The following is a 26,999-nucleotide window of genomic DNA, read 5'->3' on the forward strand; positions in this document are numbered from 1 at the left end:
CTACTCGATTTTCTTGTGCTCATAACAAACTGAAATAAAGTTAATTTTAGATAGCATTTATATATTTTATTATTGAGTACACAAGTGCTCCATAATGTAAAACAAATCTGCAATGCCACAATGTACATTATTACTTAATAAGCATCTATTTGAAAACATACAATATAAACTCTCTTTCTCATTTAATGGAAATTGCCCCTCTGTTCTGTTGTCAGTAGTCTGACTATATATGGATGGGATATGCTTGTTTTGAAAGTAGATTGTGACACCATAACAAAGTCAACAGTATAGTGTGTGTTTTCTGTAACACATAAGCCATTGATGTTCACACCACATCTCACAACCACAGTTAACTAGTTTGAACTAGTCTAATGTTCCCGCTTTGTATCTCTATATGACTGTTCACTAGGGTGCTGGGGTGACGCCCATAGCTGACAGCCTTGTCTTCCTCTGGTTCGAGTCCCCCTCCAGCTGTTTGCATATAGAGACATGGCTGTGGAATGCAGTGGTGAAATATACTGTTGTACTGTTGTATGGTATACATCAGGGTTGTCAATCTCATTCCATGGAGGGCCTAGTACTGGTTTTTCATTTAAATTAAGACCTAGATAACCAGGTGAGGGGAGTTCTTTACTAATTAGTGACCTTAATTCATCAATCAAGTACAAGGGAAGAGCAAAAACCTGCAGACACTCGGCCCTCCGTGGAATGAGATTGACACGTGCTATAGATACTGCATACAGCTCATGCACTCTTGCTACAATCATGTGTGGTAAAGATAATTGAGTTATTGATAATAAAATAAAGATTTCCCTTGACATTCTGTCCTGTGAAGACATTCTAAACCATGGTATTATTGAACTGTTCTTTTGTTTGAGGTCCTTCATTATCTGCAATGCAAAATGTACAAACATTTACAACATTGTAATCTCTGTGACACAGAGACACACTGTAGCTAAATCTTTACCTTCTAATGAATTGATTAGTAATATTGTAATTCCCATATTTACAGTGACACATGGAAGTTAAGTGCTTTTATTGCTTTCAGTAAAGTTACGAATATTTATGACAAACATATCAAACTGTAGTCTGTATTTTTATTACATGTTTTATCTTTAACTCTGTATTGTTGGAAACTGACCTGTAAGTCAGTATTTCACTGTTAGTCTACACCTGTTGTTTACCAAGCATGTGACAAATAACATTTGATTAGGTTTTTATCTGTACCTCTAAGCACACCTAATTCTCTTCACGGCTGTTGTCTCTCACAATATAGAATGTAATGATAACCTTACACAGAACCCAGTGAATGGCGGGTTCCAAAGAATAGGTTCCAAGTTCCAAGTAGTAGTCATCTGCAACTTTTGAGCCAGGAAACCCAGGCATGCCAACATCAGACCCCTGCAGGGGGAGGCAGGCCAGACAGTGAGATACAGGAAACCCAGGCATGCCAACATCAGACCCCTGCAGGGGGAGGCAGGCCAGACAGTGAGATACAGGAAACCCAGGCATGCCAACATCAGACCCCTGCAGGGGGAGGCAGGCCAGACAGTGAGATACAGGAAACCTATACATGCCAACATCAGACCCCTGCAGGGGGAGGCAGGCCAGACAGTGAGATACAGGAAACCTATACATTCCAACATCAGACCCTGCAGGGGAGGCAGGCCAGACAGTGAGATACAGGAAACCTATACATGCCAACATCAGACCCCTGCAGGGGAGGCAGGCCAGACAGTGAGATACAGGAAACCCAGGCATGCCAACATCAGACCCCTGCAGGGGGAGGCAGGCCAGACAGTGAGATACAGGAAACCTATACATGCCAACATCAGACCCCTGCAGGGGAGGCAGGCCAGACAGTGAGATACAGGAAACCCAGGCATGCCAACATCAGACCCCTGCAGGGGAGGCAGGCCAGACAGTGAGATACAGGAAACCCAGGCATGCCAACATCAGACCCCTGCAGGGGGAGGAAGGCCAGACAGTGAGATACAGGAAACCTATACATGCCAACATCAGACCCCTGCAGGGGGAGGCAGGCCAGACAGTGAGATACAGGAAACCTATACATGCCAACATCAGACCCCTGCAGGGGGAAGGCCAGACAGGCCAGAAGTGAGATACAGGAAACCTATACATGCATGCAACATCAGACCCCTGCAGGGGAGGCAGGCCAGACAGTGAGATACAGGAAACCTATACATGCCAACATCAGACCCCTGCAGGGGGAGGCAGGCCAGACAGTGAGATACAGGAAACCTATACATGCCAACATCAGACCCCTGCAGGGGGAGGCAGGCCAGACAGTGAGATACAGGAAACCTATACATGCTAACATCAGACCCCTGCAGGGGGAGGCAGGCCAGACAGTGAGATACAGGAAACCTATACATGCCAACATCAGACCCCTGCAGGGGAGGCAGGCCAGACAGTGAGATACAGGAAACCTATACATTCCAACATCAGACCCTGCGGGGAGGCAGGCCAGACAGTGAGATACAGGAAACCCAGGCATGCCAACATCAGACCCCTGCAGGGGGAGGCAGGCCAGACAGTGAGATACAGGAAACCTATACATGCCAACATCAGACCCCTGCAGGGGGAGGCAGGCCAGACAGTGAGATACAGGAAACCTATACATGCCAACATCAGACCCCTGCAGGGGGAGGCAGGCCAGACAGTGAGATACAGGAAACCTATACATGCCAACATCAGACCCCTGCAGGGGGAGGCAGGCCAGACAGTGAGATACAGGAAACCTATACATTCCAACATCAGACCCTGCAGGGGAGGCAGGCCAGACAGTGAGATACAGGAAACCTATACATGCCAACATCAGACCCCTGCAGGGGAGGCAGGCCAGACAGTGAGATACAGGAAACCTATACATGCCAACATCAGACCCCTGCAGGGGAGGAAGGCCAGACAGTGAGATACAGGAAACCTATACATGCCAACATCAGACCCCTGCAGGGGGAGGCAGGCCAGACAGTGAGATACAGGAAACCCAGGCATGCCAACATCAGACCCCTGCAGGGGGAGGAAGGCCAGACAGCGAGATACAGGAAACCTATACATGCCAACATCAGACCCCTGCAGGGGGAGGCAGGCCAGACAGTGAGATACAGGAAACCCAGGCATGCCAACATCAGACCCCTGCAGGGGGAGGCAGGCCAGACAGTGAGATACAGGAAACCTATACATGCCAACATCAGACCCCTGCAGGGGGAGGCAGGCCAGACAGTGAGATACAGGAAACCTATACATGCCAACATCAGACCCCTGCAGGGGGAGGCAGGCCAGACAGTGAGATACAGGAAACCTATACATGCCAACATCAGACCCCTGCAGGGGGAGGCAGGCCAGACAGTGAGATACAGGAAACCTATACATGCCAACATCAGACCCCTGCAGGGGGAGGCAGGCCAGACAGTGAGATACAGGAAACCTATACATTCCAACATCAGACCCCTGCAGGGGGAGGCAGGCCAGACAGTGAGATACAGGAAACCCAGGCATGCCAACATCAGACCCCTGCAGGGGGAGGAAGGCCAGACAGTGAGATACAGGAAACCTATACATGCCAACATCAGACCCCTGCAGGGGGAGGCAGGCCAGACAGTGAGATACAGGAAACCTATACATGCCAACATCAGACCCCTGCAGGGGGAGGCAGGCCAGACAGTGAGATACAGGAAACCCAGGCATGCCAACATCAGACCCCTGCAGGGGGAGGCAGGCCAGACAGTGAGATACAGGAAACCTATACATGCCAACATCAGACCCCTGCAGGGGGAGGTAGGCCAGACAGTGAGATACAGGAAACCTATGCATGCCAACATCAGACCCCAGGGGAGGCAGGCCAGACAGTGAGATACAGGAAACCCAGGCATGCCAACATCAGACCCCTGCAGAGGCAGGCCAGACAGTGAGATACAGGAAACCCAGGCATGCCAACATCAGACCCCTGCAGGGGGAGGCAGGCCAGACAGTGAGATACAGGAAACCTATACATGCTAACATCAGACCCCTGCAGGGGAGGCAGGCCAGACAGTGAGATACAGGAAACCTATACATTCCAACATCAGACCCCTGCAGGGGAGGCAGGCCAGACAGTGAGATACAGGAAACCTATACATGCCAACATCAGACCCCTGCAGGGGGAGGCAGGCCAGACAGTGAGATACAGGAAACCCAGGCATGCCAACATCAGACCCCTGCAGGGGGAGGCAGGCCAGACAGTGAGATACAGGAAACCTATACATGCCAACATCAGACCCCTGCAGGGGGAGGCAGGCCAGACAGTGAGATACAGGAAACCCAGGCATGCCAACATCAGACCCCTGCAGGGGGAGGCAGGCCAGACAGTGAGATACAGGAAACCCAGGCATGCCAACATCAGACCCCTGCAGGGGGAGGAAGGCCAGACAGTGAGATACAGGAAACCTATACATGCCAACATCAGACCCCTGCAGGGGGAGGCAGGCCAGACAGTGAGATACAGGAAACCTATACATGCCAACATCAGACCCCTGCAGGGGGAGGAAGGCCAGACAGTGAGATACAGGAAACCTATACATGCCAACATCAGACCCCTGCAGGGGGAGGCAGGCCAGACAGTGAGATACAGGAAACCCAGGCATGCCAACATCAGACCCCCTGCAGGGGGAGGCAGGCCAGACAGTGAGATACAGGAAACCCAGGCATGCCAACATCAGACCTGCAGGGGAGGAAGGCCAGACAGTGAGATACAGGAAACCTATACATGCCAACATCAGACCCCTGCAGGGGGAGGCAGGCCAGACAGTGAGATACAGGAAACCTATACATGCCAACATCAGACCCCTGCAGGGGGAGGCAGGCCAGACAGTGAGATACAGGAAACCTATACATGCCAACATCAGACCCCTGCAGGGGGAGGCAGGCCAGACAGTGAGATACAGGAAACCTATACATGCCAACATCAGACCCCTGCAGGGGGAGGCAGGCCAGACAGTGAGATACAGGAAACCTATACATGCCAACATCAGACCCCTGCAGGGGGAGGCAGGCCAGACAGTGAGATACAGGAAACCTATACATGCCAACATCAGACCCCTGCAGGGGGAGGCAGGCCAGACAGTGAGATACAGGAAACCTATACATGCCAACATCAGACCCCCTGCAGGGGAGGCAGGCCAGACAGTGAGATACAGGAAACCTATACATGCCAACATCAGACCCCTGCAGGGAGGCAGGCCAGACAGTGAGATACAGGAAACCTATACATTCCAACATCAGACCCCTGCGGGCAGGCAGACAGTGAGATACAGGAAACCCAGGCATGCCAACATCAGACCCCCTGCAGGGGAGGCAGGCCAGACAGTGAGATACAGGAAACCTATACATGCCAACATCAGACCCCTGCAGGGTGAGGCAGGCCAGACAGTGAGATACAGGAAACCTAACATGCCAACATCAGACCCCTGCAGGGAGGCAGGCCAGACAGTGAGATACAGGAAACCTATACATGCTAACATCAGACCCCTGCAGGAGAGGCAGGCCAGACAGTGAGATACAGGAAACCTATACATTCCAACATCAGACCCTGCAGGGGGAGGCATGCCAGACAGTGAGATACAGGAAACCTATACATGCCAACATCAGACCCCTGCAGGGGAGGCAGGCCAGACAGTGAGATACAGGAAACCTATACATGCCAACATCAGACCCCCTGCAGGGGAGGAAGGCCAGACAGTGAGATACAGGAAACCTATACATGCCAACATCAGACCCTGCAGGGGGAAGGCCAGACAGTGAGATACAGGAAACCCAGGCATGCCAACATCAGACCCCTGCAGGGGGAGGAAGGCCAGACAGCGAGATACAGGAAACCTATACATGCTAACATCAGACCCCTGCAGGGGAGGCAGGCCAGACAGTGAGATACAGGAAACCCAGGCATGCCAACATCAGACCCCTGCAGGGGAGGCAGGCCAGACAGTGAGATACAGGAAACCTATACATGCCAACATCAGACCCCTGCAGGGGGAGGCAGGCCAGACAGTGAGATACAGGAAACCTATACATGCCAACATCAGACCCCTGCAGGGGAGGCAGGCCAGACAGTGAGATACAGGAAACCTATACATGCCAACATCAGACCCCTGCAGGGGAGGCAGGCCAGACAGTGAGATACAGGAAACCTATACATGCCAACATCAGACCCCTGCAGGGGAGGCAGGCCAGACAGTGAGATACAGGAAACCTATACATTCCAACATCAGACCCCTGCAGGGGGAGGCAGGCCAGACAGTGAGATACAGGAAACCCAGGCATGCCAACATCAGACCCTGCAGGGGAGGAAGGCCAGACAGTGAGATACAGGAAACCTATACATGCCAACATCAGACCCCTGCAGGGGGAGGCAGGCCAGACAGTGAGATACAGGAAACCTATACATGCCAACATCAGACCCCTGCAGGGGGAGGCAGGCCAGACAGTGAGATACAGGAAACCCAGGCATGCCAACATCAGACCCCTGCAGGGGGAGGCAGGCCAGACAGTGAGATACAGGAAACCTATACATGCCAACATCAGACCCCTGCAGGGGGAGGTAGGCCAGACAGTGAGATACAGGAAACCTATGCATGCCAACATCAGACCCCTGCAGGGGGAGGCAGGCCAGACAGTGAGATACAGGAAACCCAGGCATGCCAACATCAGACCCCTGCAGGGGGAGGCAGGCCAGACAGTGAGATACAGGAAACCTATACATGCCAACATCAGACCCCTGCAGGGGGAGGCAGGCCAGACAGTGAGATACAGGAAACCTATACATTCCAACATCAGACCCCTGCAGGGGGAGGCAGGCCAGACAGTGAGATACAGGAAACCTATACATGCCAACATCAGACCCCTGCAGGGGGAGGCAGGCCAGACAGTGAGATACAGGAAACCCAGGCATGCCAACATCAGACCCCTGCAGGGGGAGGCAGGCCAGACAGTGAGATACAGGAAACCTATACATGCCAACATCAGACCCCTGCAGGGGGAGGCAGGCCAGACAGTGAGATACAGGAAACCCAGGCATGCCAACATCAGACCCCTGCAGGGGGAGGCAGGCCAGACAGTGAGATACAGGAAACCCAGGCATGCCAACATCAGACCCCTGCAGGGGAGGCAAGGCCAGACAGTGAGATACAGGAAACCTATACATGCCAACATCAGACCCCTGCAGGGGGAGGCAGGCCAGACAGTGAGATACAGGAAACCTATACATGCCAACATCAGACCCCTGCAGGGGAGGAAGGCCAGACAGTGAGATACAGGAAACCTATACATGCCAACATCAGACCCCTGCAGGGGAGGAAGGCCAGACAGTGAGATACAGGAAACCTATACATGCCAACATCAGACCCCTGCAGGGGGAGGCAGGCCAGACAGTGAGATACAGGAAACCTATACATGCCAACATCAGACCCCTGCAGGGGGAGGCAGGCCAGACAGTGAGATACAGGAAACCTATACATGCCAACATCAGACCCCTGCAGGGGGAGGCAGGCCAGACAGTGAGATACAGGAAACCTATACATGCCAACATCAGACCTCTGCAGGGGGAGGCAGGCCAGACAGTGAGATACAGGAAACCTATACATGCCAACATCAGACCCCTGCAGGGGGAGGCAGGCCAGACAGTGAGATACAGGAAACCTATACATTCCAACATCAGACCCCTGCGGGCAGGCCAGACAGTGAGATACAGGAAACCCAGGCATGCCAACATCAGACCCCTGCAGGGGGAGGCAGGCCAGACAGTGAGATACAGGAAACCTATACATGCCAACATCAGACCCCTGCAGGGGGAGGCAGGCCAGACAGTGAGATACAGGAAACCTATACATGCCAACATCAGACCCCTGCAGGGGGAGGCAGGCCAGACAGTGAGATACAGGAAACCTATACATTCCAACATCAGACCCCTGCAGGGGGAGGCAGGCCAGACAGTGAGATACAGGAAACCTATACATGCCAACATCAGACCCCTGCAGGGGGAGGCAGGCCAGACAGTGAGATACAGGAAACCTATACATGCCAACATCAGACCCCTGCAGGGGGAGGAAGGCCAGACAGTGAGATACAGGAAACCTATACATGCCAACATCAGACCCCTGCAGGGGGAGGCAGGCCAGACAGTGAGATACAGGAAACCCAGGCATGCCAACATCAGACCCCTGCAGGGGGAGGAAGGCCAGACAGCGAGATACAGGAAACCTATACATGCCAACATCAGACCCCTGCAGGGGGAGGCAGGCCAGACAGTGAGATACAGGAAACCCAGGCATGCCAACATCAGACCCCTGCAGGGGGAGGCAGGCCAGACAGTGAGATACAGGAAACCTATACATGCCAACATCAGACCCCTGCAGGGGGAGGCAGGCCAGACAGTGAGATACAGGAAACCTATACATGCCAACATCAGACCCCTGCAGGGGGAGGCAGGCCAGACAGTGAGATACAGGAAACCTATACATGCCAACATCAGACCCCTGCAGGGGGAGGCAGGCCAGACAGTGAGATACAGGAAACCTATACATGCCAACATCAGACCCCTGCAGGGGGAGGCAGGCCAGACAGTGAGATACAGGAAACCTATACATTCCAACATCAGACCCCTGCAGGGGGAGGCAGGCCAGACAGTGAGATACAGGAAGCCCAGGCATGCCAACATCAGACCCCTGCAGGGGGAGGAAGGCCAGACAGTGAGATACAGGAAACCTATACATGCCAACATCAGACCCCTGCAGGGGGAGGCAGGCCAGACAGTGAGATACAGGAAACCTATACATGCCAACATCAGACCCCTGCAGGGGGAGGCAGGCCAGACAGTGAGATACAGGAAACCCAGGCATGCCAACATCAGACCCCTGCAGGGGGAGGCAGGCCAGACAGTGAGATACAGGAAACCTATACATGCCAACATCAGACCCCTGCAGGGGGAGGTAGGCCAGACTGTGAGATACAGGAAACCTATGCATGCCAACATCAGACCCCTGCAGGGGGAGGTAGGCCAGACAGTGAGATACAGGAAACAGGGCATAGACATCAAAGAACCAGGACATCAGGCGTCTTCCTTCCATGTGTCCTACTCGCATGGCTACATTTTCATCAACATCAGGAACAGACCACTTTCAGCCTCCATGGACTTGGGATGGTTTGTTTTATTGCCCAGAAGTGACTTTTTCATTTAGACGTCAACATTCTTTTGTTTGATATGCGGAAACACATTATTAGCATAATGTTCCTTGATAGATGTTACAACAAATGCCTTGATAAAGAAATGTTGTGATGTTCATTCTTAGAAAGGAAACATGGCACCAGTGTTGCAATGTGGAATGTTGAATGTTACCACATTTTCATAGTTTTCCCAATTCAAACTTAAGGCATTATGTCCACTGATCTATTGACATTTACTGTACAACAAAAGAAAGAAAATGTCTCAAAAGTTGAAAAAGATTTTAATTCCCAAAAATAAGATGAAAACTTAGACTCTCAACAAGCAGGTATTATGTTGACTCTGAGTCCAACCACCAGTATCCACCTCAGGCTAAATGGGAACTGCATTGAAATCCTTGGTGGCGCTGCATAGTTTAGACATTGGTGATCTCAACACTGTTGTAGGTGTGCATGGGACTGCCCTTCGTCCTGGGCACAGCCTGCACCCGCGCCTCTCTGGGCAGAGATCCACAGCTGCCATGGTAACCAAGGCCCCGTCCAATGGCTGTCTTTGGGCTGAACCTTAGAGGACTCTGGGAAAATGAAAGGAAGAATGAGTCACAAAGCAAAACAGAGCTTTTACCCAGTGGAAAAATACAGCCTCAGTTTGAATATCCGCAGTACAAGTTTGAATAACTATCATTTTTATAACATATATTATTTTGAGTCTTCATGAATGAAATTGTTATTAAAGTAGTTTCTTGCTACCTCGCCTGGTCTTCGTCTCATGGAGACACTCTCGTCATTATAGCGGCTAACAACAGAAGGTGATTGTGGTGGGGTTCCCGACGTATCACAATCCTGCTCAACACTACTATGCCTGCAAGTAGTAGGAAGGAGGGGAGATTTAATTGAGCTCACTGCTGTGAACATTTCCTCAACAAAACATTCCACTTATTACTATTGCTAAGGAGCTTAAAACCATAAATGATAGAGCAAGACTAATCACCTGGCAGGGATGGCGAGAGCCTTCATCTCCTCATATAGGTGCCGATAGAGCATGTGTTTGTGGCTGGGGATTCCCAGGGCCCTGCCCATGGCATCTGCATCAAAGGAGGGGTCCAGAGCCAGCATAGCACCATGGACTCCCCTGCCATGGAGACTGTCAGCATACTCCTGGACAGTGGGACATAGAAACAGAATGTTTAGCGAGACAGAGGAGGTTTTCCGATTTATTCAAGAACAACAATGGCAAACAAGCAACTTGTCTCAATTTTACTCATCCTCCCCTATCAGGATGTAAACAGAGTATACACCAGTCTATTGGCCCCAAGATGGAGATAGTTAGAACGGAATCCAGGTCTATTCTGATGTTTCTGTTGTAGGAGAAAGACACACTTTTAGGTCTATGTCTCTGATCCACTTCATGACTCTGTGGCAGGTCCAAACTACAGGGTCCTGGTGCTGGTGCTCACACTGGGCCCGGCGAGCCTGCAGCACCTGCACACCAACAACACACATACAGTACTGTTACTGTACAGTTACATTACTGTTACGATAAGATTACAATACGGTACTGTTACTATACAGTTACAATACTGTATTGTTACTATACGGTTACATTACAGTACTGTTACTATAAAGTTACAATACGCTACTGTTACTATGCATTTACAATACTGTATTGTTACTATACGGTTACATTACAGTACTGTTACTATACAGTTACAATACAGTACTGTTACTATACAGTTACAATTCGCTACTGTTACTCTATGGTTACAATACGCTATTGTTACTATACGGTTACAATACGGTACTGTTACTATAAAGTTACAATACTGTATTGTTACTGTACGGTTACAAAACTGTATTGTTACTGTACGGTTACCATACTGTATTGTTACTGTACTGTTACAAAACTGTATTGTTACTGTACGGTTACAATGCTGTGTTGTTACTATAAGGTTACAATGCTGTATTGTTACTGTACGGGTACAATACTGTTACAATACTGGTACAAAACTGTATTGTTACTGTACGGTTACAATACTGTAGTGTGACTATACGGTTGCAAAACTGTATTGTTACTATAAGGTTGCAATACTGTATTGTTACTATACGGTATTGTTACTATACGGTTACAATACAGTACTGTTACTATACAGTTACAAAATGTTACTGTTACTATATGGTTACGATACGCTATTGTTACTATGTGGTTACAATATGGTATTGTTACAATACAGTACTGTTACTATGCGGTTACAATACGTTACTGTTACTATACGGTTACTGTACTGTTACTATATTATTGGAATACTGTACTGTTACTTCACGGTTACTGTACTGTACTGTTACTATACGGTTACTGTGCTGTTACTTACTATATGATTAGAATACTGTACTGTTACTTCACGGTTACAATACGGTACTGTTACTATACGGTTACTGTGCTGTTACTATATGGTTAGAATACTGTACTGTTACTTCACGGTTACAATACGGTTACTGTTACTGTGCTGTTACTATACGGTTACTGTACTGTACTGTTACTATACGGTTACTGTGCTGTTACTATATGATTAGAATACTGTGCTGTTACTTCACGGTTACAATACGGTGCTGTTACTATACGGTTACTGTGCTGTTACTATATGGTTAGAATACTGTACTGTTACTTCACGGTTACTGTATTGTACTGTTACTATACGGTTACAGTATGCTACTGTTACTATACGGTTACAATACTGTACTACTACTTCACGGTTACTGTACCATACTGTTACTACACGGTTACAGTATGCTACTGTTACTATACGGTTACAATACTGTACTGTTACTTCATGGTTACTGTACTGTACTGTTACTATACGGTTACTGTGCTGTTACTACATGATTAGAATACTGTACTGTTACTTCACGGTTACAATACGGTACTGTTACTATACGGTTACTGTGCTGTTACTATATGGTTAGAATACTGTACTGTTACTTCACGGTTACAGTACTGTACTGTTACTATACGGTTACAGTGCTGTTACTATATGGTTACAATACGGTACTGTTACTATACGGTTACTGTGCTGTTACTATATGGTTACTGTACTGTACTGTTACTATATGGTTACAATATGCTACTGTTACTATACGGTTGCAATACGGTACTGTTACTTTATGGTTACTGTACTGTACTGTTACTATATGGTTACAATATGCTACTGTTACTATACGGTTACAATACGGTACTGTTACTTTATGGTTACTGTACTGTACTGTTACTATACGGTTACAATACAGTACTGAAACTATACGGTTACAATACAGTACTGTTACTATATGGTTACAATACGGTACTGTTACTATATGGTTACTGTACTGTACTGTTACTATACGGTTACAGTATGCTACTGTTACTATACGGTAACAATACAGTACTGTTACTATATGGTTACAATACATTGTTGTTATTATACGGTTACACTACGTTGTTGTTACTATACGGTTACAATACAGTACTGTTACTATACGGTTACAATATAGTACTGTTACTATACGGTTACAATATAGTACTGAAACTATACGGTTACAATACTGTACTGTTACTATACGGTTAAAATACAGTACTGAAACTATACGGTTACAATACATTGTTGTTATTATACGGTTACACTACGTTGTTGTTACTATACGGTTACAATACGGTACTGTTACTATATGGTTACTGTACCGTACTGCTACTATACGGTTACAGTATGCTACTGTTACTATACGGTTACAATACAGTACTGTTACTATATGGTTACAATACGGTACTGTTACTTTATGGTTACTGTACTGTACTGTTACTATACGGTTACAATACAGTACTGAAACTATACGGTTACAATACAGTACTGTTACTATATGGTTACAATACGGTACTGTTACTATATGGTTACTGTACTGTACTGTTACTATACGGTTACAGTATGCTACTGTTACTATACGGTAACAATACAGTACTGTTACTATATGGTTACAATACATTGTTGTTATTATACGGTTACACTACGTTGTTGTTACTATACGGTTACAATACGGTACTGTTACTATATGGTTACTGTACCGTACTGCTACTATACGGTTACAGTATGCTACTGTTACTATACGGTTACAATACAGTACTGTTACTATATGGTTACAATACGGTACTGTTACTATATGGTTACTGTACTGTACTGTTACTATACGGTTACAGTATGCTACTGTTACTATACGGTTACAATATAGTACTGTTACTATACGGTTACAATACAGTACTGTTACTATACGGTTACAATACAGTACTGTTACTATACGGTTACAATACAGTACTGTTACTATACGGTTACAATACAGTACTGTTACTATACGGTTACAATACAGTACTGAAACTATACGGTTACAATATAGTACTGTTACTATACGGTTACAATACAGTACTGTTACTATACGGTTACAATACAGTACTGAAACTATACGGTTACGATATAGTACTGTTACTATACGGTTACAATACAGTACTGTTACTATACGGTTACAATACAGTACTGTTACTATACGGTTACAATACAGTACTGAAACTATACGGTTACAATATAGTACTGTTACTATACGGTTACAATACAGTACTGTTACTATACGGTTACAATACAGTACTGTTACTATACGGTTACAATACAGTACTGTTACTATACGGTTACAATATAGTACTGTTACTATACGGTTAGAATACAGTACTGAAACTATACGGTTACAATATAGTACTGTTACTATACGGTTACAATACGGTAATGTTACTATATGGTTACTGTACTGTACTGTTACTATACGGTTACAATACGGTAATGTTACTATATGGTTACTGTACTGTTACTATAGGGTTACTGTACTGTAATGTTACTATATGGTTACTGTACTGTACTGTTACTATACGGTTACAATACGGTAATGTTACTATATGGTTACTGTACTGTAATGTTACTATACGGTTACAATACGGTAATGTTACTATAGGGTTACTGTACTGTACTGTTACTATACGGTTACAATACGGTAATGTTACTATATGGTTACTGTACTGTTACTATACGGTTACAATACGGTAATGTTACTATATGGTTACTGTACTGTACTGTTACTATACGGTTACAATACGGTAATGTTACTATATGGTTACTGTACTGTACTGTTACTATACGGTTACAATACGGTAATGTTACTATATGGTTACTGTACTGTACTGTTACTATACGGTTACAATACGGTAATGTTACTATATGGTTACTGTACTGTACTGTTACTATACGGTTACAATACGGTAAAGTCACTATATGGTTACTGTACTGTACTGTTACTATACGGTTACAATACGGTAATGTTACTATATGGTTACTGTACTGTACTGTTACTATACGGTTACAATACGGTAAAGTCACTATATGGTTACTGTACTGTACTGTTACTATACGGTTACAATATGGTAATGTTACTATATGGTTACTGTACTGTTACTATACGGTTACAATACGGTAATGTTACTATATGGTTACTGTACTGTACTGTTACTATACGGTTACAATACGGTAATGTTACTATATGGTTACTGTACTGTACTGTTACTATACGGTTACAATACGGTAATGTTACTATATGGTTACTGTACTGTACTGTTACTATACAGTTTCAATACGGTAATGTTACTATATGGTTACTGTACTGTACTGTTACTATACGGTTACAATACGGTAAAGTCACTATATGGTTACTGTACTGTACTGTTACTATACGGTTACAATACGGTAATGTTACTATATGGTTACTGTACTGTACTGTTACTATATGGTTACTGTACTGTACTGTTACTATACGGTTACAATACGGTAATGTTACTATACGGTTACAATACGGTAATGTTACTATATGGTTACTGTACTGTACTGTTACTATACGGTTACAATACGGTAATGTTACTATACGGTTACTGTACTGTAATGTTACTATATGGTTACTGTACTGTACTGTTGTACGGTTACAATTCTAACCACAGCAACACAAGTACACAGTGAGGAGAGGCTGAGTGGTCACTCTAATGTCACAGTATGGGTAATATGACTACAGTTCTGACCTCTTTGTTGAAGTTGATCAGTTGCAGGAGCTGTATAGCCAGGAGCAGGCTGTTTTGGTGGGACTCTGTGGTGACGTTCAGGAGTCTCTCTAGGTCTCGTCGGCTGAGGGAGTTGAGCACCCGACCATCCACCAGTTGATTTTGGAAGGCTTGGGAATACTGTGGCAACCCGACGTCACTCAACCAAGATTTGGAAACCCAGTGATGATCCATTTCTGCAGCCTTTGATAGCCTAAAAGTTTAGGCAGGTACACTTAGTAATGTGTGTGTGTGTTGTGTGTGTGTGTGTTGCAGCTTACCCCTGGCCAGCCTCTGCCTCCCTGTAGTCCTCAATGGCGAGGCGGAGCTTCCTGCGGTGCATGGGCTTACTGATGCCCAGTCCCAGCTCCAGGTCCTCGTCTGTCATCCCCAGCAGCACCTGCAACCAGGGGACACCCATCCAGAGCACTCTTATCAATATACACCTGCACTGAAAATCACTCTTACACTAAGGCACACACACACACATGCAAGCATGGACGAGGGAATACTAATGCAAATGCTATGAGGAAGGAAAGCATGCTGAAATTACTGTTTTACTGGGAGTTCGAGGGATTCTTAGAAATAATGTTATCATCGTTACAGGCTGTATAAAAACAAGCTTAAAGTGGATGTGTACTTGTTACATGTTGAAGCGTTGAGGCCGTACCTTGCCACTTTTGACGTTTTCCATGCAAGCACGGATATACATGGGCATTGCCATGACAACCTCCAGCCAGGCTTGTACTGGCCCTGCCTTCCACAGTGACATGGGCATGTTCCGAGTGAGCTCTGCCTGCTGGAGGCGGTCCAGCTGCTCCTCTCCATCTGATAGGCTGTGCTGTTGTGTTGATAGGCTGGAGAGGCTGTCAGTGTCTGTCAGGATTGGTCAGGGGAAGTAGGAGTACAGGACAGGGTAGGGGTTTGGGGTCAAAGGAATTGAGAGGCAAAAATGACTAATCCAACTCAAATTTAAAGGCCCAATGCAGTCAAAATCCTTTTTTTCCTGTTTTATATCATATCTTCTGTACAACAGGTGATGAAACTAACACTTTAAAAGTGTAAACACTTTTGATCAGTGTTATTTTCTGATGGTTGCTAGTTGAAAATACAATTCTTATCAGCAGGTTTGCATGGGCGAGAGTTTCGGCTTTCCATGGTGTCAACACCATATGCTAAATTGGTTAGTAAACAAATAACAAAGAGTTCCAAAGTTCCCTGCCAATAACAGCTAGTTTTCCGTTTTCCCCTCCCCACACAGACCACTCCCAGGCAGTCCCAGCAAAATGATTGCTTTTAAAAATAGTTTCTTGCTAAAAAGATACTTTAGCCCATTTTAATGGAAATGTATTAAAGGTACTTAATTGTTACCCAGAAATAATTTGATATTGGCATAAAAACGGCTGCATTGGGCCTTTAACCGTAGAAAAGGGAGGATATATACTGTATATCACTGTATACCTAGGATATTACTAACATTCCTCTGAAACATTGACATGGCTACAATATTTACCGTCTACTGAAACCTATTGGATTGTTTGGCAACTCGTGAACCTGGAATTATGTCCCCCGCAGCTAACATCAAATGTCATTTCATGACAGCAGTATTATCAATTGAATGGCAGAGGGTCTCACACATGAGACAGGACCAAGAAAGCATAAAACAGCTCTGGGACTAGTATGAACAGTCAGTCACTGCTCTATACAGCCAGTAGATGGTGCCAGAGTAATTCACCACAGCAGAGTATTATTAAGGTCTCTATTATCTGACAGATGATTTATTAGATGCCTTAATATGATGACATTACAGAATAACTCATCACACTATCACAGTGTGATGAGTTATTCTGTAATATATATATATTACAGAATAACTCATCACACTACAAATGGGATATTACAGACTGAGGACAGGTGCCACATCTGGGCAGGTGACTCAAGCACTGACAAATCCAGGAAATCCTTTTTAAATTGTACAATGACAACTATTAGTACGCATTTCATAAAGACAGAGACCTTTCTTTAGTTCTAGTGTTAGTGAATACTGTGTGAGTAGGGTTAAGGTTTGCATTTAAATGGTTGAGTTTGAATGATCTTGTGGGGATGGAATTATTTTTTTTGTCACTATAGGCAAATATTAGAGATTGAGACACATTAGAAATACATGGGTGACATTATTGATAAAACTAACTGCTGCTGGGAATTTACCACCTGTTTATCCAAGACTTAAACAAATAAGTAAGCGGCAAAATCCAGGAGGATTAACAAGTGTGTCTTCTGCCTTGTTCATATGCTGAGAGGGAGGCCTACATAAATACAATCTAGGATTTTTTCAGTAGGTTTTCAAAAGACAGCGCAGGAGGTCCTTTTCCTTCAGGAGTATCGTTATATGAATGATCTCCACAGTGTAGAAACAGACACTTGGTAATTCACAGATGAGGAGTTATTTTTTGGGGAGGGAGGGATTCATGCCCCCTGAGAGTGAAAGAGACACCAAGACACAAGAACAGATTACACATGGAACAGAATAACACCACATGGTTATTTAGTTGCTGGTTTCATTTTAAAATATGATTTTATTTTAATCATTTATCATATTCAATTTTTACGATGTTAAAGCTCCTCATCCTCTGCCAACAGTTGAAGACAGGTCAGATTATCTTACCCTTGAAGTTACTTCTTGTTCTTTAAATAAAATACTTTGAAAGATTTTCTCTTTTATGCAACATCTCCTAAATTACAAAACATGAAACAAATTATCATCATAATCACAAATGTAAGAAATTAGGAGGGTTGGTTGTATGGTAAAGAGCAAGAGAATGAAAATGGGAATGGGTTATGTTTTGGGAGGTTATGATATGAGGATGCTTGAGGTTGTTCATTTTACTGCTAACTAATGGATTCCTAACCGAAGCAGCAGAGGTAATCATTCAGGGGTTTTACTGCACAGTCCTATGCTTACCGTTGGCACGTTATAGTTGTCCATTTTAAACTCAATAAGGACAAAAGCGATCTTACAAGGCAGTGACACACATCTACTCTGACTACTCTACTCTGTTTTGTTAAAGATTAAACTTGAACCTTTGGCACTTTAAAATGCTTTCAAACCGTGTGTGTGTATCAGATGCATTGATACATTTGTGTGTTTTCTACTTTTTTACTACCATTGTTTTTGGAACCTTATTTTGGTTTTCAGCTTTCAGTCTGAGAAATGCATATGGATCGATTTCACACATCTACAAGCCTGGCAGGGTACCATAATTCTTTAACAATTGATCCGATTGTAACGGTCAGTGTCTATCAGAAACATTCAGCATGGTTAGAACAGAGCAGGAGGCCTACACAAACAAGCACATATCAATCCTCTACCGATCTAACATTCCTATACTCCTAAACATGTATCTATACAAAGCACACTATTCACATCAGACACTCTGGTACTCCCAGCATCATCCTCTATAAGGCTATCCTTTTTGTCGATGCTGCCCAATGAGCTATTTAAATGTGTGGTTCCTCCCCTTTTATCCATTATGACAGAACAAGCAATAATGCCTTCGCCCCCCAGCTGTAGCAGTTTCACTTCTTCTACACTACAGTGTCAAAAACTCCTTACTGTAGCTGTACAGTGGGATGTTTCTGGTCCATTGTTAACCGGAATATCAAATGTCCTTCTGATTGTCATATTTTTATCATTTTCTTTCAGTTTCACTATAAGAAACATGGTCGTTCCATAGACTTCAATGTTGAGCACTAAATGATACCACGGGTCCAGTGTTCTTCTGTTCGTAGATAACGTCATGGGTTATACTAGTGTGTATAATATATACTTATTCTCCATTCACAATGTGGAGGGTATTCCTCATTCATATCTTCATGAGAATATAAAGAATTGTCCAACTAAGACTGGGGATGGGAAAATTGTAAATAAAAAAGTATGATAAAACCAACTATAAAATAAAACAGTTATCAGACAAAAGACATTTACAAACACTAGGTGCCGATTTACTACTATTAACATATTCACATCAGTCCTTCATGTCTCCAGTTATAAAAACCACATAAATATTAAGATAAATAAAAGATGATACAGCATGAACATGTCCACACATAATTATCTCATGTATATATTTATATGCATGTAAACATATATACATATGCATACATGTACATCTTTAAATATATATTTAATTTACATACATACATTTTTGAGGATAATATACATTTTCTGGGGGCAGCAGTTGTCTCAGGTTTTTCTTGTGGGCACATACGGCAACACACCCGCAAGCATGCACATGGTCAAACAAACAAACAAACAAACAAACAAACAAACAAACAAACAAACACACACACACACACACACACACACACACACACACACACACACACACACACACACACACACACACACACACACACACACACACACACACACACACACACACACACACACACACACACACACACAGACAGAGAGAGAGAGAGAGAGAGAGACAGAGACAGAGACAGACACGCACATCCGCATGCACACAACCACACATAAATCCACACACACCATCACCAGTCGGCATCCTCCTCTATGTAATAATCAGGGACGGATGTACCATCAAACAGGCCCGGGTCCATTGACTTGCGCTGCTTTCCCCGAGCAAACACCCGGGAGAGGGAGCCCAGACACATCTTCTCCTTCTTCTTAGTCTTACGCTTCTGGTCCTCCAGGTCCTCCATAGACTAGGCCAGGGGAAGGAGAGGGCAGTAGGAGGGAGAGAGGAAAGAGAGTGAAAGGGGCAGAGGGGAGTAGGACAGAGAGAGAGAGAGTGCAGAGGACAGACAGACATTCGGGTTAGTCAATGAAACAGGAGATTCTCACTCAAACGACTTTCAGATTCAATCACAGAACTACAATAACCAATACTGCAACGGAACCAAACCAACTGAAAGAGCAGGTAAAGACAGACAAACAGACAATACTGCAATGGAACCAAACCACCTGAAAGAGCAGGTAAAGACAGACAAACAGACAATACTGCAATGGAACCAAACCACCTGAAAGAGCAGGTAAAGACAGACAAACAGACAATACTGCAACGGAACCAAACCACCTGAAAGAGCAGGTAAAGACAGACAAACAGACAATACTGCAACGGAACCAAACCAACTTAAAGAGCAGGTAAAGACAGACAAACAGACAATACTGCAACGGAACCAAACCACCTGAAAGAGCAGGTAAAGACAGACAAACAGACAATACTGCAACGGAACCAAACCACCTGAAAGAGCAGGTAAAGACAGACAAACAGACAATACTGCAACGGAACCAAACCATCTGAAAGAGCAGGTAAAGACAGACAAACAGACAATACTGCAACGGAACCAAACCACCTGAAAGAGCAGGTAAAGACAGACAAACAGACAATACTGTAACGGAACCAAACCACCTGAAAGAGCAGGTAAAGACAGACAAACAGACAATACTGCAACGGAACCAAACCACCTGAAAGAGCAGGTAAAGACAGACAAACAGACAATACTGCAACGGAACCAAACCACCTGAAAGAGCAGGTAAAGACAGACAAACAGACAATACTGCAACGGAACCAAACCACCTGAAAGAGCAGGTAAAGACAGACAAACAGACAATACTGTAACGGAACCAAACCACCTGAAAGAGCAGGTAAAGACAGACAAACAGACAATACTGCAACGGAACCAAACCAACTGAAAGAGCAGGTAAAGACAGACAAACAGACAATACTGTAACGGAACCAAACCACCTGAAAGAGCAGGTAAAGACAGACAAACAGATAATACTGCAATGGAACCAAACCACCTGAAAGAGCAGGTAAAGACAGACAAACAGACAATACTGCAACGGAACCAAACCACCTGAAAGAGCAGGTAAAGACAGACAAACAGACAATACTGCAACGGAACCAAACCACCTGAAAGAGCAGGTAAAGACAGACAAACAGACAGACAGAACAAAGAGTGGTAAAGATACTTCTAGAGAATTGCAGAGGTGTGATTACTTGGTTGGGGAGGCCAGGCAGCTCTTACATTGCAGAGGGAGTGTGTCCGGTGGCGGGGGGAGTTGATGTCACTGGGGGTGGACGACCGATCCCCGTCAGCCGCCGACGCGTCCGAGATGGTAGAGGGCTGGCGGGAGTGACAGGGACTGACCCTGACCACCGCTGGAGAGGAGAGACACGCACATTAGTCACCTCACACTGAGCCACTGTAATGGTTGTGCTGTTTGTGTGTGTGTGTGCGAGAGAGTGGTCCTCTGTAGCTCAGTTGACAGAGCAATGGCGCTTGCAACACCAGGTAGGTTCGGTAACCAGGACCATCCATACTTAAAATGTAAAATACTAAAAGTATTTGGTTTAAAATATACTTAAGTATCAAAAGTAAAAGTATAAATCATTTCACATTCCTTATATTAAGCAAATCAGATGGCACAATTTTTTTTTTTTTTTACAGATAGCTAGGGGTACACTCCAACATCCAGCCATCATTTACACAGGAGGCATGTGTGTTTAGTGAGTCCATGACCAGGGATGTTCTCTTGATCAGTGCATGAATTGGACCATTTTCCTGTCCTGCTAAGCACTCAAAATGTAATGAGTTCTTTTGGGTGTCAAGGACAATTTATGGAGTACAATGTACATTATTTTGTTTCGGAATGTAGTGAAGTAAAAGTAAAATTTGTCAAAAGTATAAATAGTACAGTACAGATACCCCAAAAAACAACTGAAGTAATACTTTAAAGTATTTTTACTACCCTACCCTGGCGGTCCACAGTGTGTCCGTGGTAGAGTGTCTGTTGGCTCTGGCGGATGGCAGCGGTGAGGGGCAGGTCTCCCTGCATCGCCCACTCCTGACTGCCGTTCACCACCGGCTCTGAGGGTGTGGCCAGGGACTGGCGTTTCGGCACGTCCTTAGTCAGCGTGGCCAGGGACTGTTTTGCCTGCCATAAATACACACACAGGGCGGTAAGATACAGTGGTACAGACACACGCACATACAGTACATGCTTAGAGGCATGTATGCACTGATGCACCATACACACATACACTGAGTGTACAAACACCTGCTCTTTCCATTACATAGACCTGCTCTTTGCTGCTCTTTCTATGACATAAACTGACCACGTGAATCCAGATGAAAGCTATGATCCCTGATTGATGTCACATGTTAAATTCACTTCAATCAGTGCAGATGAAGGGAAGATACAGGTTAGAAGAATTTAAGCCTTGAGACAATTGAGACATGGATTGTGTATATGTGCCATTCAGAGGGGGAATGGGCAAGACAAAATATTTAAGTGCCTTTGAACGGGGTATGAGAGTAGGTGCCAGTAGGTGCCGAACTGGTTTGAGTAAAGAACTGTAACGCTGCTGGGTTTTTCACGCTCAACAGTTTCCTGTGTATCAAGAATGGTCCACCACCCAAAGGACATCCAGCCAACTTGACACAACTGTGGGAAGCATTGGAGTCAACATGTGCCAGCATCCCTGTGGAATGCTTTCGACACCTTGTAGAGTCCATAACCTGTTGAATTGAGGTTCTTCTGAGGGCAAAAAGGGCTGTAACTCAATATTAGGAAGGTGTTCTGAATGTTTTGTACACTCAGTGTGTATACACATAGGAGCACTGATACACCTATAGGTGTAGGCACATGTTTGGAATTGCAGGGTATGTTGAAATGTGTGTGGGATTAGATGGGACAGATCATTCCATCAAGGTTAGCATAATTCTCTAGCTGTGAGCACTTGACAGAGACAGAGCTATTCTAGCTCTGAGAAATCGTATCAGCTACTGCTGCTGAGTGTAGTGAGGACTTAGAGGAGTGGCTGGCTGGCTGTTGTTGGCTGACTGCTGTTGGCTGGCTGGCTGTTGTTGGCTGACTGCTGTTGTCTGGCAGTGGGGAGGAATTAAGGACATGGACTGAATAATGAGTCCAACTGTCAGTCAGTCAAGAAAACAGACTCTGAAGGGTACCTTAACAAGGCAGAAAATGCAGGAATTCCGATTCAGAGCTAAACCTGTGTATGTCAGTGCATATTGGTGTGGGTGTGTGCATGTGCATGTGCTCGTGTGTGTGTGTATCAGTGTGCGTGTGTGTGAGTGCACGTCTCACCATGGTGAGTTCAGCCTCCAGCTCTTTGATGCGGTTCTCCTTAATGTCCATGTGAGAGCGCAGGATGCAGGCCTGCTCTGTGGCTTCTTTGGTCTGCCTCCTCAGATCCCATTTCTCCCTCTCCAGCACGTCCTTCTCCTTAGCCAGGGCCTTCACTGCATCCTCACTCTCCTACAGTACATAACACAGATACTGTCAATCTTCACACTCCCAGCATTGCCACAAACCAGTGTGTGAGCACATGACTGCTCAATGAAGCCCTGTTGTGTTAGTTATCCTATTTCAAACTGTTTGGAGACTATCTGGCTTCTGTATAGTGGATGTCGTGTACATTTTGGTGCTGGTCATAGTTGAGCATAAATGTGAGTGGTTTTGGGGGGTATCTGTACTTTACTTCACTATTTATATTTTTTACAACTTTTAATTCACCACATTCCTAAAGAAAATAAATGGACTTTTTACTCCAAACATTTTTCCTGACACCCAAAAGTAATTGTGACATTTTGAAGCAAGACAGAAACAATGGTCCAATTCACACACTTATCAAGAGAGTATCCCTGGTCATCCCTACTGCCTCTGATCTGGTGGACTCACTAAACACACATGCTTTGTTTGTAATTATGTCTGAGTGTTGGAGTGTGCCCCTGGATATCCGTAAATAAATAAAAACAAGAAAATTAAGTATATTTTAAACCAAATACTTTTAGAGTTTTACTCAAGTAGTATTATACTGGGTGACTTTTATTATTTATTTTCTATTAAGGTATATTTACTTTCACTGAAGTATTACAATTGGCTACTTTTTCCACCGCTGCTGGTCGTTATTGAGCGTAAATGTGAGGGTACCTTTCTGTGCTGGTCGTAGTTGAGCATAAATGTGAGGGTACCTTTCTGTGCTGGTTGTATTTGAGCATAAATGTGAGGGTACCTTTCTGTGCTGGTCGTAGTTGAGCATAAATGTGAGGGTACCTTTCTGTGCTGGTCGTAGTTGAGCATAAATGTGAGGGTACCTTTCTGTGCTGGTTGTAGTTGAGCATAAATGTGAGGGTACCTTTCTGTGCTGGTCGTAGTTGAGCGTAAATGTGACTGTACCTTTCTGTGCTGGTTGTAGTTGAGCATAAATGTGAGGGTACCTTTCTGTGCTGGTTGTAGTTGAGCATAAATGTGAGGGTACCTTTCTGTGCTGGTTGTAGTTGAGCATAAATGTGAGGGTACCTTTCTGTGCTGGTTGTAGTTGAGCATAAATGTGAGGGTACCTTTCTGTGCTGGTCGTAGTTGAGCGTAAATGTGAGGGTACCTTTCTGTGCTGGTTGTAGTTGAGCGTAAATGTGAGGGTACCTTTCTGTGCTGGTCGTAGTTGAGCGTAAATGTGAGGGTACCTTTCTGTGCTGGTCGTAGTTGAGCGTAAATGTGAGGGTACCTTTCTGTGCTGGTTGTAGTTGAGCATAAATGTGAGGGTACCTTTCTGTGCTGGTTGTAGTTGAGCATAAATGTGAGGGTACCTTTCTGTGCTGGTTGTAGTTGAGCATAAATGTGAGGGTACCTTTCTGTGCTGGTTGTAGTTGAGCATAAATGTGAGGGTACCTTTCTGTGCTGGTTGTAGTTGAGCATAAATGTGAGGGTACCTTTCTGTGCTGGTTGTAGTTGAGCATAAATGTGAGGGTACCTTTCTGTGCTGGTTGTAGTTGAGCATAAATGTGAGGGTACCTTTCTGTGCTGGTTGTAGTTGAGCATAAATGTGAGGGTACCTTTCTGTGCTGGTTGTAGTTGAGCATAAATGTGAGGGTACCTTTCTGTGCTGGTTGTAGTTGAGCATAAATGTGAGGGTACCTTTCTGGGCTGGTTGTATTGAGCATAAATGTGGTCGTAGTTGAGCGTAAATGTGACTGTACCTTTCTGTGCTGGTCGTAGTTGAGCATAAATGTGAGGGTACCTTTCTGTGCTGGTCAAAATTGAGCGTAAATGTGAGGGTACCTTTCTGTGCTGGTTGTAGTTGAGCATAAATGTGAGGGTACCTTTCTGGGCTGGTCGTAGTTGAGCGTAAATGTGACTGTACCTTTCTGTGCTGGTCGTAGTTGAGCGTAAATGTGACTGTACCTTTCTGTGCTGGTCGTAGTTGAGTGTAAATGTGACTGTACCTTTCTGTGCTGGTCGTAGTTGAGCGTAAATGTGAGTAAATGTGACCTTTCTGTGCTGGTCGTAGTTGAGCGTAAATGTGAGTGTACTTTTCTGTGCTGGTTGTAGTTGAGCATAAATGTGAGGGTACCTTTCTGTGCTGGTTGTAGTTGAGCATAAATGTGAGGAGCGTACCTTTCTGTGCTGGTTGTAGTTGAGCATAAATGTGAGGGTACCTTTCTGTGCTGGTTGTAGTTGAGCATAAATGTGAGGGTACCTTTCTGTGCTGGTTGTAGTTGAGCATAAATGTGAGGGTACCTTTCTGTGCTGGTTGTAGTTGAGCATAAATGTGAGGGTACCTTTCTGTGCTGGTTGTAGTTGAGCATAAATGTGAGGGTACCTTTCTGTGCTGGTTGTAGTTGAGCATAAATGTGAGGGTACCTTTCTGTGCTGGTTGTAGTTGAGCATAAATGTGAGGGTACCTTTCTGTGCTGGTTGTAGTTGAGCCTAAATGTGAGGGTACCTTTCTGGGCTGGTCGTAGTTGAGCGTAAATGTGACTGTACCTTTCTGTGCTGGTCGTAGTTGAGCGTAAATGTGAGGGTACCTTTCTGTGCTGGTCAAAATTGAGCGTAAATGTGAGGGTACCTTTCTGTGCTGGTTGTAGTTGAGCGTAAATGTGAGGGTACCTTTCTGGGCTGGTCGTAGTTGAGCGTAAATGTGACTGTACCTTTCTGTGCTGGTCGTAGTTGAGCGTAAATGTGACTGTACCTTTCTGTGCTGGTCGTAGTTGAGTGTAAATGTGACTGTACCTTTCTGTGCTGGTCGTAGTTGAGCGTAAATGTGAGTGTACCTTTCGGTGCTGGTCGTAGTTGAGCGTAAATGTGAGTGTACTTTTCTGTGCTGGTTGTAGTTGAGCATAAATGTGAGGGTACCTTTCTGTGCTGGTTGTAGTTGAGCATAAATGTGAGGGTACCTTTCTGTGCTGGTTGTAGTTGAGCATAAATGTGAGGGTACCTTTCTGTGCTGGTTGTAGTTGAGCATACATGTGAGGGTACCTTTCTGTGCTGGTTGTAGTTGAGCATAAATGTGAGGGTACCTTTCTGTGCTGGTTGTAGTTGAGCATAAATGTGAGGGTACCTTTCTGGGCTGGTCGTAGTTGAGCGTAAATGTGACTGTACCTTTCTGTGCTGGTCGTAGTTGAGCGTAAATGTGAGGGTACCTTTCTGTGCTGGTCGAAATTGAGCATAAATGTGAGGGTACCTTTCTGGGCTGGTCGTAGTTGAGCGTAAATGTGACTGTACCTTTCTGTGCTGGTCGTAGTTGAGCGTAAATGTGACTGTACCTTTCTGTGCTGGTCGTAGTTGAGCGTAAATGTGACTGTA

General features: G+C 44.9%; 3 protein-coding genes across 14 annotated transcripts in view; all 3 read right to left on the reverse strand.

The window, feature by feature from the left end:
* Nucleotides 1-57: 57 nt before the first annotated feature.
* Nucleotides 58-8,254, reverse strand: LOC127932144 (collagen alpha-2(IV) chain-like). 10 transcript variants are annotated; one of them, XM_052526563.1, is made up of 10 exons: nucleotides 8,131-8,254; nucleotides 7,633-8,004; nucleotides 7,381-7,569; nucleotides 6,753-6,878; nucleotides 4,763-5,140; nucleotides 4,324-4,575; nucleotides 3,515-3,766; nucleotides 3,074-3,199; nucleotides 1,941-2,003; nucleotides 58-1,567 (listed from the first exon to the last, which is right to left on the reverse strand). In XM_052526563.1, the coding sequence occupies exons 1-10, from the start codon at nucleotides 8,199-8,201 to the stop codon at nucleotides 1,240-1,242; spliced, it is 2,157 nt and encodes a 718-aa protein (XP_052382523.1). In that variant the 5' UTR covers nucleotides 8,202-8,254; the 3' UTR covers nucleotides 58-1,239. The 10 variants fall into 10 exon arrangements, 6 of the variants coding, with proteins under 6 accessions (XP_052382523.1, XP_052382524.1, XP_052382526.1 ...); XM_052526564.1 differs by lacking the exons at nucleotides 7,381-7,569; nucleotides 7,633-8,004; nucleotides 8,131-8,254 and adding an exon at nucleotides 7,068-7,153 and having other exon boundaries at nucleotides 6,753-7,004; XM_052526566.1 differs by lacking the exons at nucleotides 4,763-5,140; nucleotides 6,753-6,878; nucleotides 7,381-7,569; nucleotides 7,633-8,004; nucleotides 8,131-8,254 and adding exons at nucleotides 6,375-6,563; nucleotides 7,068-7,153.
* A 1,230-nt stretch (nucleotides 8,255-9,484) lies between these two features.
* LOC127906073 (kazrin-A-like) lies at nucleotides 9,485-16,036 on the reverse strand. The gene is made up of 7 exons (XM_052526571.1): nucleotides 16,005-16,036; nucleotides 15,646-15,764; nucleotides 15,347-15,578; nucleotides 10,597-10,698; nucleotides 10,208-10,374; nucleotides 9,967-10,078; nucleotides 9,485-9,791 (listed from the first exon to the last, which is right to left on the reverse strand). The coding sequence occupies exons 2-7, from the start codon at nucleotides 15,750-15,752 to the stop codon at nucleotides 9,633-9,635; spliced, it is 879 nt and encodes a 292-aa protein (XP_052382531.1). The 5' UTR covers nucleotides 15,753-15,764; nucleotides 16,005-16,036; the 3' UTR covers nucleotides 9,485-9,632.
* Nucleotides 16,037-16,096: 60 nt separating this feature from the next.
* Nucleotides 16,097-26,999, reverse strand: part of LOC118388306 (kazrin-like) — a 342,539-nt gene continuing 331,636 nt past the window's right edge. Inside the window, exons 7-11 of one of the 3 annotated variants that reach the window (XR_008144326.1) lie at nucleotides 23,502-23,672; nucleotides 22,148-22,328; nucleotides 21,391-21,552; nucleotides 19,966-20,092; nucleotides 16,097-16,240 (exon numbers count right to left, since the gene is read on the reverse strand). Coding sequence is in view for 2 of the 3 variants with exons in the window: in XM_052526569.1 (XP_052382529.1) it covers nucleotides 19,919-20,092; nucleotides 21,419-21,552; nucleotides 22,148-22,328; nucleotides 23,502-23,672 (660 nt within the window). In the remaining variant the exon portion in view is untranslated. Of the gene's footprint in view, nucleotides 16,241-16,268; nucleotides 20,093-21,390; nucleotides 21,553-22,147; nucleotides 22,329-23,501; nucleotides 23,673-26,999 lie in introns of those variants that run through there. The other 2 variants (XM_052526569.1, XM_052526570.1) reach the window with 2 other exon arrangements.

The sequence above is a fragment of the Oncorhynchus keta genome, chromosome 10 (assembly GCF_023373465.1).
Source record: "Oncorhynchus keta strain PuntledgeMale-10-30-2019 chromosome 10, Oket_V2, whole genome shotgun sequence".
Taxonomy (NCBI): domain Eukaryota; kingdom Metazoa; phylum Chordata; class Actinopteri; order Salmoniformes; family Salmonidae; genus Oncorhynchus; species Oncorhynchus keta.

What these genes read in the sequence shown, in the direction of transcription:
- LOC127906073 (XM_052526571.1), bottom strand. Translation starts at nt 15,752, where the DNA reads ATGACAGACGAGGACCTGGAGCTGGGACTGGGCATCAGTAAGCCCATG. An exon ending in GAGGCAGAGGCTGGCCAGGG is followed by an intron (nt 15,579 to 15,645) that starts GTAAGCTGCAAC and finishes CTAAACTTTTAG; the next exon opens with GCTATCAAAGGCTGCAGAAA. An exon ending in GCTCTCGCCATCCCTGCCAG is followed by an intron (nt 10,079 to 10,207) that starts GTGATTAGTCTT and finishes TACTACTTGCAG; the next exon opens with GCATAGTAGTGTTGAGCAGG.
- LOC127932144 (XM_052526563.1), bottom strand. Translation starts at nt 8,201, where the DNA reads ATGCCTGGGTTTCCTGTATCTCACTGTCTGGCCTGCCTCCCCCTGCAG. An exon ending in TCTGATGTTGGCATGTATAG is followed by an intron (nt 8,005 to 8,130) that starts GTTTCCTGTATC and finishes TGGCATGTATAG; the next exon opens with GTTTCCTGTATCTCACTGTC. An exon ending in TCTGATGTTGGCATGCCTGG is followed by an intron (nt 3,767 to 4,323) that starts GTTTCCTGTATC and finishes TGGCATGTATAG; the next exon opens with GTTTCCTGTATCTCACTGTC.